At 42.7% G+C, this 13,127-nt stretch overlaps 1 protein-coding gene across 2 annotated transcripts in view; it reads right to left on the bottom strand.

Annotated features, from left to right (window-relative positions):
- The window catches only part of TRIM44 (tripartite motif containing 44), a 111,373-nt gene extending 99,978 nt beyond the window's left edge, over nt 1-11,395 (bottom strand). The window contains exon 1 of one of the 2 annotated variants that reach the window (XM_030331405.1): nt 10,550-11,395. In XM_030331405.1, the coding sequence (XP_030187265.1) occupies nt 10,550-11,218 (669 nt within the window). In that variant the 5' untranslated portion in view covers nt 11,219-11,395. The remainder of the gene's footprint in view (nt 1-10,549) is intronic. The other variant, XM_030331404.1, reaches the window with a different exon arrangement.
- Between the last annotated feature and the right edge of the window lie 1,732 nt (nt 11,396-13,127).

Raw genomic sequence — 13,127 nt, 5'->3', positions numbered from 1 at the left:
TTGTTGTCCCTCCAATACCCCAAGTTCACCTCTACCTTAGAACCTTTGCATTCACCATTCCTTCTACCTTAACCACTCTTCTCCTGGAATTTTTTTTAATTCTTATATCACAAGGTATAATTTTCATTCTTTCATGCACAAAAAGTCCATTTCTTTAACAGGACACACTGAGATGGCTTTTTCCCTGCATTTAACCCTGCAGAAGCCCTCCAGGCTCTCTTTAATGAAGCACTGCCTTAGGGGATGTTGAATCCCCTAATAAAGTGTTGTAAAAGGGATCCCCATAAGCTCATACTCCCTCCATAGGGTAATATTTTCTCTGTGCTAACAGAACATTACAACTGCTAGAATAATGTTATTCTTCTTACTTCAAGAGTCACTATCCCTTTATGAAAATTTATATGAACCAAAGCAATCATATCTGCTACGAATCACTGAACTTTGCAAAAGCAGTACTCAATTGGTAACACAACAGAAGAGTTTCCCTAGATCTCATAAATTCAGGTCTCTGCCCAAATGTCATATGCCCACAGATGCCTTCCATGACTACCTCATCAAAATATAACCCTCTGCTGCCATGCCACTCACTCTTTGACTACTATGACTTGACAAAGATTTCATACTACATACTACCATCCAAAATTACCTTTCTTTCTCCCCAGCTAGAGAGTAAAATCCATGAAAGCTGGGGCCCTGTCAGTCCTCTTCACTGCAGAACTCTAAGACTTATTACAGCGTCAGAAAGTACATTTTGGAGGACAGACTCATATAGGGAATCCCAGAACTACAGGCCTCTCACAAACTCTTCACAGAACGAACCACTGGGGTGGAACTGGTAGGAAGTCATTCTCTTTACCTTAATCTTAGTTTGTCTTATTCTAAACAAATAAATAAGACACTGAACCACTACACAGCTAATGCTTCATGGTTTTATTAGAAGTTAGCCCCAGGGTGCCTGGGTGGCTCAGTCGGTTAAGCATCTGACTTTAGCTCAGGTCATAATCTCGTGATTTGTGGGTTCAAGCCCCACGACAGGCTTTGTGCTGACGGCTCAGAGCCTGGAGCCTGCTTCAGATTCTGTCTCCCTCTCTCTTTGCCCCTCCCCCGCTCGTGCGCATGCACTCTCTGTCTTTCTTTCTCAAAAATAAACATCAAGGGGCGCCTGGGTGGCTCAGTCAGTTAAGCATCTGACTTCAGCCCAGGTCATGACCTCAGGGTTTGTGAGTTCAAGCCCTGCATCAGGCTCTGTGCTAACAGCTCGGAGCCTGAAGCCTGCTTCAGATTCTGTGTCTCCTCCTCTCTCTCTGTCCCTCCCATGCTCATGCTCTGTCTCTCAATAATAAATAAACGTATGTATAAATAAATAAATAAAATATTAAAAATTAAAAAAAAGATATTCCAAATCTTTCAGAGAATTAAAAATAATATAAACAGGTCCATTTCAGCAGACCTTCAAGCTTCTGCCTCCCTACCAGAGCTGCTTCTTATGAGCTGACTGGAGAGCCGGAGTCATGCACCATTATAGGATGTAGCAGTGAACTACCTCCAACTCCAGGCCTTCCAGAGCCGCAGCTGTTCTGAGCATATGCGTATATCCTTCTAACCTTCCACTACTAGTGCCCCTTCACCAGCTCTTCTCTGCAGTTGTTCCCAATGTCACTTAACCCAACATTCTTCTCCCCAAATACCCATCTTAAAGACACACTCGAGGGCAGAGGGTGTGGCTTCAAATCCTTTGATCTATCCATAATAAAGCCATATTAAGAATTCTAGGGGCGCCTGGGTGGTTCAGTCGGTTAAGCATCCGACTTCGGTTCAGGTCATGATCCCACAGTTCGTGAGTTTGGGCCCCGCGTCCGGCTCTGTGCTGACAGCTCAGAGCCTGGACCCTGCTTCACATTCTGTGTCTCCCTCTCTCTCTGCCCCTTCCCTGCTCATGCTGTGTCTCTCTCTGTCTCAAAAATAAATAAACATTAAAAAAAAAATTAAAAAAAAAAAAGAATTCTACAGATGCTCATAAGCACTTGCTGAACTCTGCACCACTTGTCTCAGCCATTTTATAACTTACCTTTTCCTCAGTGATCCTCGAGTGAGCTAGACATGTACTGTTCAAGTCACAGGACATAACCCATTAATGTGCAATACAATCAACTTAGCAGGAGAATCCAGAACAGAACAAAAACAGAAAACATCATATCTGGTAAGCCATACATGTTCCATTTGAGTTAGTTAAAGGAGTATGTATGTGCGTGTGTCTAAGCAAGGTTACAGTATAAAGCACACTTCCCCTACTGTAAGTTGTGTTCAATTTTTTAAACTACTGGTCTAGAATTCTGAGTATATCTAATTGCACTTCTTTGTTTAACAAAAATGATTCATTAACGTAGCTATGAATGCAAATCCCCTTGACAATATAAGAATTTTCATGTGACTAAATCCATAAGCCAGATCGAGTTCCTTTGTCAGACCCAATGACCCATTTTCAGGGCCAGAAATTATGGTAAGATAAACCTGCATATCTGGACGAGATGTTATGACCCAGATGAGAGATCATAATTTGGGCTGTGTGACTAACTATATTTCTATGATAAAGCTGGAACACATGTTCAACTTAAATTTGGACCCACAAAATTCTTTGAAGACAGAATCCTCTAGATCCAAATGGAAATAAATACAGCATAGGAGAAAAGGCAAGACTTTAAAAATCACTTCAGGGACTAGGTGTTAATCTTGTCCCTTCAAAGTGTTCACTTTAGTTCTTTTGGCCTAGCCTTCCAATAACCTCTCCTCAGTCCCCTCTTGCTTGACAACCGCCTTGGTTCTCTGTCTATTCTTAAGTTTGCTTTCCTCTAAGTGTCAGCAACCCTTGGCAACAATTTGGCCTTCTACCACCAACACCAGACACTCACAGCCTGGCTAGGCATGAAGCTACCAAAACATATATTATACAAACTCCTCTCAACTCAGGATGTATATTTCACTACATTCCTTATATTAATAATAAAAATAGCAGCTAACATTTGCTGAGAACTTACAATGTGTTAAGCATTGTTAAAGTGTCTTATCACAAGCTAAACCATTTTATTCACATCAAAATCATATTTTATTTTTAAAAATGTTTTAACATTTATTTATTTCTGAGAGAGAGACAGAGTGTAAGCGGGGGAGGGGCAAAGAGAGAGGGAGACACAGAATCCCAAGCAGGCTCCAGGCTCTGAGCTGTCAGCACACGGGGCTCGAGCTCACGGACTGCAAGATCATGATGTGAGCTGAAGTCAGACGCTTAACCGACTGAGCCATCCAGATGCCCCCAAATCCGATTTTACTTTATTTCATAACTTTATACCCATTTTAGAGATACAGAAGTATAGCCAAACTGTTACACAGCTTGCCCAATGTCAAAAAGCAAGCAGCAAAGCTAATTTCTGTCCCTCTCTAATCCTGCACTGTTTTATATTTTTCTTTACAACACTTATTACATGTATATTTGCTTATCTGTTTTTCTCTATTTTCTTAGCTGCAACAGATATAGGGACTTTTTCCACCGCTCACTGCTATATCCCCAATACTTAGAAAGCACCTGTCCTTGGCCTATACTCCATAAATACTCGCTGAATGAATGAATGCAGTGGAACATGGATCCTGTTCTCGCACCATCATCATGCAGTGCTACTTTTATAATATTTTTTTAATGTTTATTTATTTTTGACAGAGGGAGACGAAGAGAGAGAGAGAGAGAGAGCGAGCGAGCATGAGTGGGGGAGGGGCAGAAAGCGAGGGAGACACAGAATTTCAAGCAGGCTCCAGGCTCCTAGCTGTCTGCACAGAGCCCGACACGGGGCTCGAACTCACGGACTGTGAGATCGTGACCTGAGCCGAAGTCAGACGCTCAACCGGCTGAGCCACCCAGGCGCCCCATGCTGTGCTACTTAAAAAAAAAAAAAAATTTTTTTTAATCTTTATTCTTGAGAGAGAGAGAGAGAGAGAGAGAGTGGGGGAGGGGCAGAGACAGAGGGAAACATAGAATCCAAAACAGGCTCCAGGCTCTGAGCTGTCAGCACAAAGCCCGATGTGGGGCTGGAATTCAGGAACTGAGAGATCGTGACCTGAGCCGAAGTTGGTCGGTCACTTAACCAACTGAGCCACCCAGGTGCCCCCATGCTATGCTACTTTTAATATTCCAAGAGCCTTACTCTCTTCCAATAAGCAAATGTACATTGGCCTCAAAACATCTGAAACCAGAGTGAACTGAAACTAAAGCTGTAACTAAGCTCTGATCAAGCTCAAATATTTACTGGATCAAAATAATTAGCCCTTCATCCTAGCTGCCTAATAGAATAAATAGCATATACCCCTTCTGAGGGACAAAAAAGAAAATACTACTGTCCCCAGTTCTTTTAAACACAATATCTAGTATTAGATGAAAAATCATGAGACATGAGAAGAATTATGAAAATGTGACATAAAATCAGACCCCAAAAGAACTTTTAAAAGATCTTTTAAAAATAAACAAGTAAGCATTCTAGAGTTGAAAAATACATTATAAACTAAGAATTTAACAAATGGGGGTGCCTGGGTGGCTCAGTCGGTTAAGCGTCCAGCTTCAGCTCAGGTCGTGATCTTGCGGTTCGTGAGATCGCGTTCTCTCGGGGAGTTCAAGCCCCGCGTCGGGCTCTGTGCTGACAGCTCAGAGCCTGGAGCCTGCTTCGGATTCTGTGTCTCCCCTTCTCTCTCCCCCTCCCTTGCTCATGCTCTGTCTCTCTCTATCTCTCAAGAATAAACTTAAAAAATATTTTAAAAAAAGAATTTAACAAATGACATACAACAGAGTATATGTAGCTGTAAATAAATAAACAGATTTATCTATTATTTCCCAGACATACTAAGTAAAAAAGCAAAGCAAAAGAGATAATTTATATCCTCCAAAACCCCATTAATTCCAGTTTCACCATGTGAAAAACATCAAACAAATCCAAACTAAGAGACATTGTACAAAACACCGGACTAGCACTCCTCAAAACTATCAAGGTCATCAAAAGCAAAAAATGTAATGTGACCACAGGATCCTGGTACAAAAGTCATTAAAGGAAAAACTGGTGGAACTGTAATAATGTCCATAGTTTAGTTAGCAATACTCCAACGTTAACATAAGAAGAGTACAGGAAGGAGCTCTTGTTTTTTGTTTTATTTATTTTGAAAGACACAGAGACAGTGTGAGTGGGGGAGAGACAGACAGAGGGGGAAAAAGAGAATTCCAAGCAGGTTCTGTGCTGCCAGCACAGAGCCCGACCCAGGGCTTGAACCCATGAGATCATGACCTGAGCCAAATCCAGGAGTCCGATGCTTAAGTGACTGAGCTACCCAGGTGTCCCTGGGAAGCAGCTCTTGATCTGAGCACATTCACTGATCCGAAATAAAATGCGTTGTACATTTGAATGGGGGTGCAAAGTGAGGAGAAGGTAAGAGAAAGCAAAGTTGATGACATGCTCAGAGTGACATTTTTTTTTTATTTTTATTTTTTAAAGTAATCTCTATACCAACGTAGGGCTCAAACTCATGACCTTGAGATTAAGAGTCAGATGCTCTACCAACTGAGCCAGCCAGGTTTCCCCGAGTGAGACATTTAAAAGAGACCCTATCCACACAGACCTGGGATGCTTTCACAACTGCCAAAGAGTAAAATCCTAGAGTAAAGACAAACTAAAGTAAACCTTTCACTATCTCACCCTCCAAAGGGGACTGTGGGAGTGTTGCCTTGGAGCTGAACAAAAGGGGGTGAGGAGCTGTGGGAATGGATGAAAGTAGAATCTTTAAGAAGTTGTAAACGTGGGCAGGTACCTCCTAAAAATTTGGTCCAGGAAATCTCAAGCAATTAATTTAGTTTAAGGGGGTTCTAAACAAATTGTACCCTCAGGCCTTTGCACAAGCAAATTCAAATCCTCTTTCGAAGAGTATAGCTTCATGCCGAAGAATACAGCTTCGTGCCAAGGCTTGGGAAATCGCCACAAATAATTTTTCAAAGGCATTGAGAAGCTATGCAGACATAAAAAAGCACAAAAGGAAATAAACATGAAAAACACCATCAAAGTGTTCACATACTGGATCCACAAAGTCTTCACATACTAGAATAATCAAAAACAGATTATGACCAACATATTCACTGTTCTCAAAGGAATAAAGAGAATAGTTACAATATGAAGAAAGACAATAAGAGCATATGATTCACAAATTTATATTAATACATTTAAAAAGTGAGACAAAATGAACAAACTTATGGTAAAACGTAACTTTTCAAAACTGACCTGAGGAAAAACAGACAACTTGTACAGACCTATTATCATTAAAGAAATTGAATCCATAATCAAAAATACCATGGGGTGCCTGGGTGGCGCAGTCGGTTAAGCGTCCGACTTCAGCCAGGTCACGATCTCGCGGTCCGTGAGTTCGAGCCCCGCGTCGGGCTCTGGGCTGATGGCTCGGAGCCTGGAGCCTGTTTCCGATTCTGTGTCTCCCTCTCTCTCTGCCCCTCCCCCGTTCATGCTGTGTGTCTCTCTCTGTCCCAAAAAAAAAAAAATAAATAAACGTTGAAAAAAAAAAATTAAAAAAAAAAAATACCATAGAAAGGGGGCACCTTGGGTGGCTCAGTTGGTTAGGTGTCTGACTTCAGCTCAGGTCATGATCTGACAGTTCATGGATTTGAGCCCTGTGTCAGGCTCTGTGTTGACAACTCGTGAAGCCAACATAACTTTGATAGCAAAATCTCGTAAGGACAGTACAAAAAAAAATTTATAAGCTAATTTCTCCCATAAATATGTGAAAAAATCCAGGTAAATTATTAATGAACCAAATTTAAAAACATAAAGATATTTCATCATGACCAAGTTGTGTTTCTCACACAAATGCAATGTTGCTTTAATTGTAAAATATAATAATAATGACATGAAGGGATGGAAATAAGACCATATATATGCACACCCCTGTGTTTTTGTGTACAAATACAAGAACATTTGAAAACTTAGCAAGAAACTAATAGAAGTGGTTACCAATAGTCATGGGGGGGGGGGGGCACCACGTGAAAAGTACAAGGGTGAACAAGAGACTTTTGAGACATGTGAACATATTACTTTTTTAAATTTAATTGAAAAAATCAATTCATATAATTCACCACATCAACATAGTAAAAAAGTAAAATCACATGAACATCCCAATAGATGCAAGAAAACCATTCAAAATTCAGTATCCATTCAATATTAAGAAAAATTTTTAAACTAGGATTAAAAAGGAACTTTCTTGGGGCACATGGGTAGCTCAGTCGGTTGGGCGGCCGACTTCAGCTCAGGTCATGATCTCGCAGTCTGTGGGTTCGAGCCCCGCGTCGGGCTCTCAGAGCCTGGAGCCTGCTTCCAATTCTGTGTCTCCCTCTCACTCTGCCCCTCCCCTGCTTGTTCTCTGTCTCTTTCTCAAATAATAAACATTAAAAAAAAAAAAAGGGAAATTTCTTAATCTGATGAAATATATCTGTGATATATATAATATACAAATATATTATCACACTTATTTGTGAAATGTTGTAAATTATTCATCAATTAGAACAAGACCACAATACCCACTATTACTTACATTCAACATTATATTGGAGGTCCTATCTGAAGCAACAGGCAAGAAAAAACACATATAAGGATTGGAAATAAAAAGTGTCTCTCTTTGCAAATAATAAGGTCATGTATGTAGAATAAATCTACACATTATTAGAATATTTAAGAGAATTTAGCAGACATTTTAACACAAAAATCAATATATAAAAGCTAATCATACTCCTATATACAATTAGAAAACAAGTTTTGGGGGCACCTCAGTTGGTTAAGCATCCAAATTCGGCTCAGGTCAGGATCTCACAGTTTGTGAGTTCCAGTCCCGTGTAGGGCTCTGTGCTGACAGCTCGGGAGCCTAGAGCCTGCTTTGTTCTGTGTGTGCGCGTGCGTGTGTGTGTGTGTGTGTGTGTGTGTGTGTGTCTGCCCCTCCTCCACTCATGCTCTGTCTCTCTCTGAAGTAAATAAACATTTTTAAAAATTTAATTTTTTTACAATACTATAAAGTTTTAAGTGTCCAGGAATAAATTTCACAATGAGGTACAAGATCTTTCAGAAAAAAAAAAACTATAAAACTTTATCATGAAGTAATTTAGACCAAAATAAACATACCAGAAGACTTTATCTTGTAATGATGTTAATTCTTCATATATTGCTTTATAAACTAAATGCAATACAAAAAATGTCCTGCAGGCTACAGTTTGTTCTAAGAAATATAAAAGGCCAAGACTGGCTGAGATACCCATCTAGAAGAACAAAGTGGAAGGACTTGCTCTACCAGATATTAAGTCTTGTTACAAAGCTATGATAACTAAGAAAACATGTTTTTCACACAGGGATACACTAACAGATCAATGGTACAGAATAGAAGACCCAAGAAACACATTCACACACATATAGGCAGGTAGTATAGCAAATCCATGTAGAAAAGGCAGACTTTTCAATAAATGCTGCTAGAGCAACTGGCTACCTGTATAGGGAAAAAATGAAATAGAGTCCTTACTTCCGCCACACAGAAATCAATACTAAGTGAAATAAAACACAAAAGCACTAACAATAAAGGCAATTATTGATAAATTCTACATTAAAATGAACAACTTCTACCCAAGACATAATTTAAAAAACAGAGAAGATATTTTCAACCCATATAAACAACAAAGAAGTCAAAGAAATACATGAATACGCCTATAAGTTAATGAGAAAAAGACAACCTAATAGAAATACGAACAAAAAAACTGAAAGGGTATTTCACCAAAGGAGAAATACAAAAGATACACAAAGTCCTCAGTAACTAGAGGAATACAAATTTAAACCACATGAAGATACTATCACATAGCCACAAAATTGACAAAAATTTTAAATTCTATAATAGTAAGTCCTAAAGATACAGAACAACAGGAATTTTCACATACTCTTCCTGGCAATGTAAACTGGTACAACCACTTTGGAAAATAATTGGCAACATCTGGTATTATTTAAGATATGCACAGTCTGTGACCGGACAACCTAACTCCTAGGTTTATATTCCACTTAAGCATATGCAGATATGCACCACGAGACTTGAACAAGAATGTCCATACCAACATTGTTTATGATAGGCAGAAACTCTAGAATTTTTAAGTCAAATTTCCATCACTCACAGAACAGGTAACTTGTGGCACAGTCATAAAATGGAATTCTACACAACAATGGAAACGAACAAACCACAGCCACCCACGGGACAAATCTCAGAAACACAATGTTGAAAAAATGAAGCATAACTCAAAAGAATGCACAATAACGATATATCAATTGTGTCAATTTCAAGTAAGTTTAAGAATGTGTGGACAGATGGATGGATGGATGGATGGATGCATGGATAGATAAGCAAGGAAATATCACCTCAGAAGTTGGATAATGGTTACTGGGAATGGGAACTGGTTATAATTGGAAAGGACACTGGGCTTCAATATTGCTACTAATATTCTATGTCTTAATCTGGATAGAGGTCACATCAGAATTTGCTCTATAATGACTTGTTAGACTGTGCACGTTTTCACACACTGCATATTTTACAATAAAAAAGGGAAAATCTCAATAAAAGAGATACTCATTAACCAAGTATTTGTTATTCCATTGCCAGCAATTGCAAGGTTGCTTAAGGAAACCAGTCATCATAATATGACAACATTCACTAATAACTTGATCATTCGGTTTCCTCCCTAGTTAACTCCAGCGATTTCTCTCACTGGCTGTAAATAACCACAATATAAATAAAAGGCAAATCACTTGCAAATCCATTCGCCCAGCAAATATTGATTAATGTCTACTACTTTCCAAACACGTCCAGGGGACTAGCAAGGTACAAAAATAGAAGGTCCTGTCCTCCCATCAAGACGGAGCACACAGGGACTCCCACTTGCATTCCAAGTTTGCCTCCAACCTCTCATCTTCCTTTCCAAATAAGTATCACACATGAAGAACCTAAAAGAAACTCAGGGTGCGTATGACCTTAATAGGATACCACCATCTCCGAGGGTCTCCTCACTACAGAGAAACTACCTGGACTCATCTGGCCAAACCACAGTTTCCCGTGTTTTCAAGCAGGCAAAGAGACGGCCTTACCAAGTCAAGGCACTGGGCTCAACAAGGTGACGTTGTGGGAACTGGCTTACACGGAGTCAAAACTCCCAAGGAATGCTTCACCTGGGATCCAGGGACCAGTGGCTTGCAATTTTCCAGAGAAAAGTGTACACTAAGCTTTGTGTCTACATATATTTCCCTTGGGTCAGAGTCCAGAACTTTCATCTGATTCTCAAAGGAGTTCAACCAAAAAGGGGGAATAAGCACTGCTCCCAACAAGTTGCATAGACTGGCTTTTAGGGTTACGGTGAAAGCGAACGTGGCCACAAGTGGGCCACCTGAGTTGACACCCAGGTGTCCTGACCTCTAGACCTACGCTCTCAACTCCCAATACTTACTCTTAGTTCCTCGAAGGCTTCATCTAGGGTGGAGAGCTGGTGGCCCTGGTGAGTCCCAATGACCGGACACAGGACACAGATAAGCTGCTTATCTTCCTGGCAATAGGTGCTCAAATCTAGCCCATGGTCCGGACACTTCCTCTTGGCCACTCTCTCCGCTTCCATTTCTATTTCTGGGTCAAATTCGCTTTCTGCCTCCGTTTCTCCCTCGGCCTCAGATTCTCCTTCTTGGTTGTCTTCCTCTGCTTCGCTCTCTTGCTCATCCTCCATCTCTTCCTCACTGTCGTCTTCACTGTCTTCATCGCTCTCATCCTCACTCTCTTCCTCCGTCTCGCTCTCTTCTTCGGATTCACTGTCTTCCTCGGACTCGCTCTCCTCCCCCACCTCGCTCTCTACATCCCTCTCATTCTCCACCTTGGCCTGGGCATCTTCCTTCGCGTCGCCCTGCGCGGGGGCGTCCGCGGTCCAGGCCGGGGCGGCGCCGTGGACGTACTGGGCCAGGTGGTGGCTGGGGAACTTCTGCCTGTGCGCCTCGGCGTGGCGGTGGCAGTAGCAGAAGGCGCACTCTCGGCACACTTCCTCGGCCCCGGGGGCCTCGTCTGGCTCGCACTCGTCACACGTGCCGTCGTGCGGCAGCTCCTCGAAGGCCGCGCCCACTCCGGAGGCCATGTGGCTGCGGTGACGCGGCCCAGGCCGCTGGGCCTCCGAGCTCGCCGCGGGGCCTCCTCCCGTCCTCCTCCCCGCAGGGGTCCCGTCCCAGGAACTGGCCGCGCCGGGTCTCGGGGACAGGCCTGGGGCCGCGGCGCCGCCGCCGCCCGCTCGCGCCAGGCGTAGGAGCGAGGGGCCTTCCCGCCGGCTCCGCCGCTCGGCGCCCGCTGCGCTTCCTCCCGCGGCGCGGGTACTTCCGGCGCGGCGGCCCCGCGCCCCCGTCGGCCCCCGCGCCGCGCGCCTTCCTGCCTCGCGCTGCCCGGGGCGAGATCGCCGCGCCGCCAGCCCCGCCGCCCCGGTTCTGCTTTCCCTTTCCCTGTCAGCGGTCTCTTTTCACTTCCTGAGTCATTTAAAGTGGCAAGGGCCCTTTTCCGCGTTCTATGGGGGGAGCTCGGCAGCCCCGGATGGAGGGGGAGGATGGAGGAGGTCTCCCGCTCACTCCCAAGGCGGGAATCGGGCCCCGCCTCCCAGGGTCCCTCCCTGTAGGTGTCAGCCTGACTTTTCAAGGCCGCTAGGCAGGTGTAAGTGGGTATTGATTACAGTCTCTGTCCTTCCAGTTGGTCGCCGCCGGTCCCAGTCCCCACCGCCCCGTGTTCCGCCAGGTGCTAGGACTGAGTGTTGTTTACCAGACCGAACCTGACCGCTTGGGATTTTATGAGGGCCCCCGGAAGGGTTGTGTTTGTTCTTTCAGGCTCAGGGAATTTCAGAGTCAGGCTGGGCAAACAGACACTTTCGATCCACAGCAATACTATACTTTGTCTATTTGCAGAGTCTATTTGCATTCCTGCTTCTCTGAGGCTCAGAATCTCTAGGGTGGCAACCAGAATGCCTTTTTTTTCCTGAGAGCTTGCTTGCCTTGGGTTTGGCTGAGATGTCAGGTGAAGCAAGTGAGGAGAGAGGATTTGTCCAGTGAGAGTTCCAACGTGCAGTCATTTTACTTTATGTTAGGAGACCGCCCAGGTCCAGACTGGGATTCAAGAGAAATGAAAGGGACTGTTATTTATTAACCGGTTCTGAAGTGCCAAGAATTGGACCAGATCTTTTCGTGTCATTTTAAAAGCTAGTTTTGGAAGATCCACTGCCAGAGGGCTCCCAATTCTCAGTACTACAACTTATTGGCTTTGTGATCATGAAGAAGTTAATTGATCATTCCGTGTTTCGCTTTTTAAAAACATACATAAAGTGGAAATAATGGTAATCTCTACCTGCTGGGGCTCCTTTGTGGATGAAATGTAAAGGTGCCTGCCTTGTAGAAGTATTCACTACATTTTAACTATTATTATTGGCTCAAATTCTATTTACTTGCCCATATTTGAAGGAAGTTTTAACCATATTTTTAACGCATTAGGCATTATTGGCTAGACGCTGGTAGTATAAGCACCCCCCCCCCCTTAAACCTCTACCCCATATCTAAGTCTCTCCAAGACTAAGAGCTTTTGTTTTGTATGTAGGAGAGGAAAAGGACATTTTGATCTAATCCAGGGAGAGGCTGAGGTATGGTTGAACAGAATGGAGGGGAATGGAATGGTGTTTGTTTTCCGTTGTTCACTTCTATAATTTTGAGCTGGGATTTCCATTTGAGTTTCACAAAATGCCAGGGCATGGGGTGAGGTAAAAATCATTTAAAATCATTTTTAATGTCTTCACATATGTAATGTATGCTTCATTTGTGTGCAGCTTTTGTCCAAGACTTACGTTTTTGAAATCTTTTTTTTTTTTAACCTCAGAGTAATTGTATAGAATTTTGGTGGGGGTGGGGGGGGATCAGAAGGAAGGTTTGTTTTATTCCAATTCCATACGCATTTCTACTTTCTCCAGTTCATTTCTTTGGAAATCATTTCTGTGCCTGCATTTGAAACAGGGATTGATG

The sequence above is a fragment of the Lynx canadensis genome, chromosome D1 (genome assembly GCF_007474595.2).
Source record: "Lynx canadensis isolate LIC74 chromosome D1, mLynCan4.pri.v2, whole genome shotgun sequence".
Taxonomy (NCBI): Eukaryota; Metazoa; Chordata; class Mammalia; order Carnivora; family Felidae; genus Lynx; species Lynx canadensis.
The sequence above is the reverse complement of the archived record's forward strand: the minus strand, read 5'-3'. Positions and strand labels throughout refer to the sequence as shown.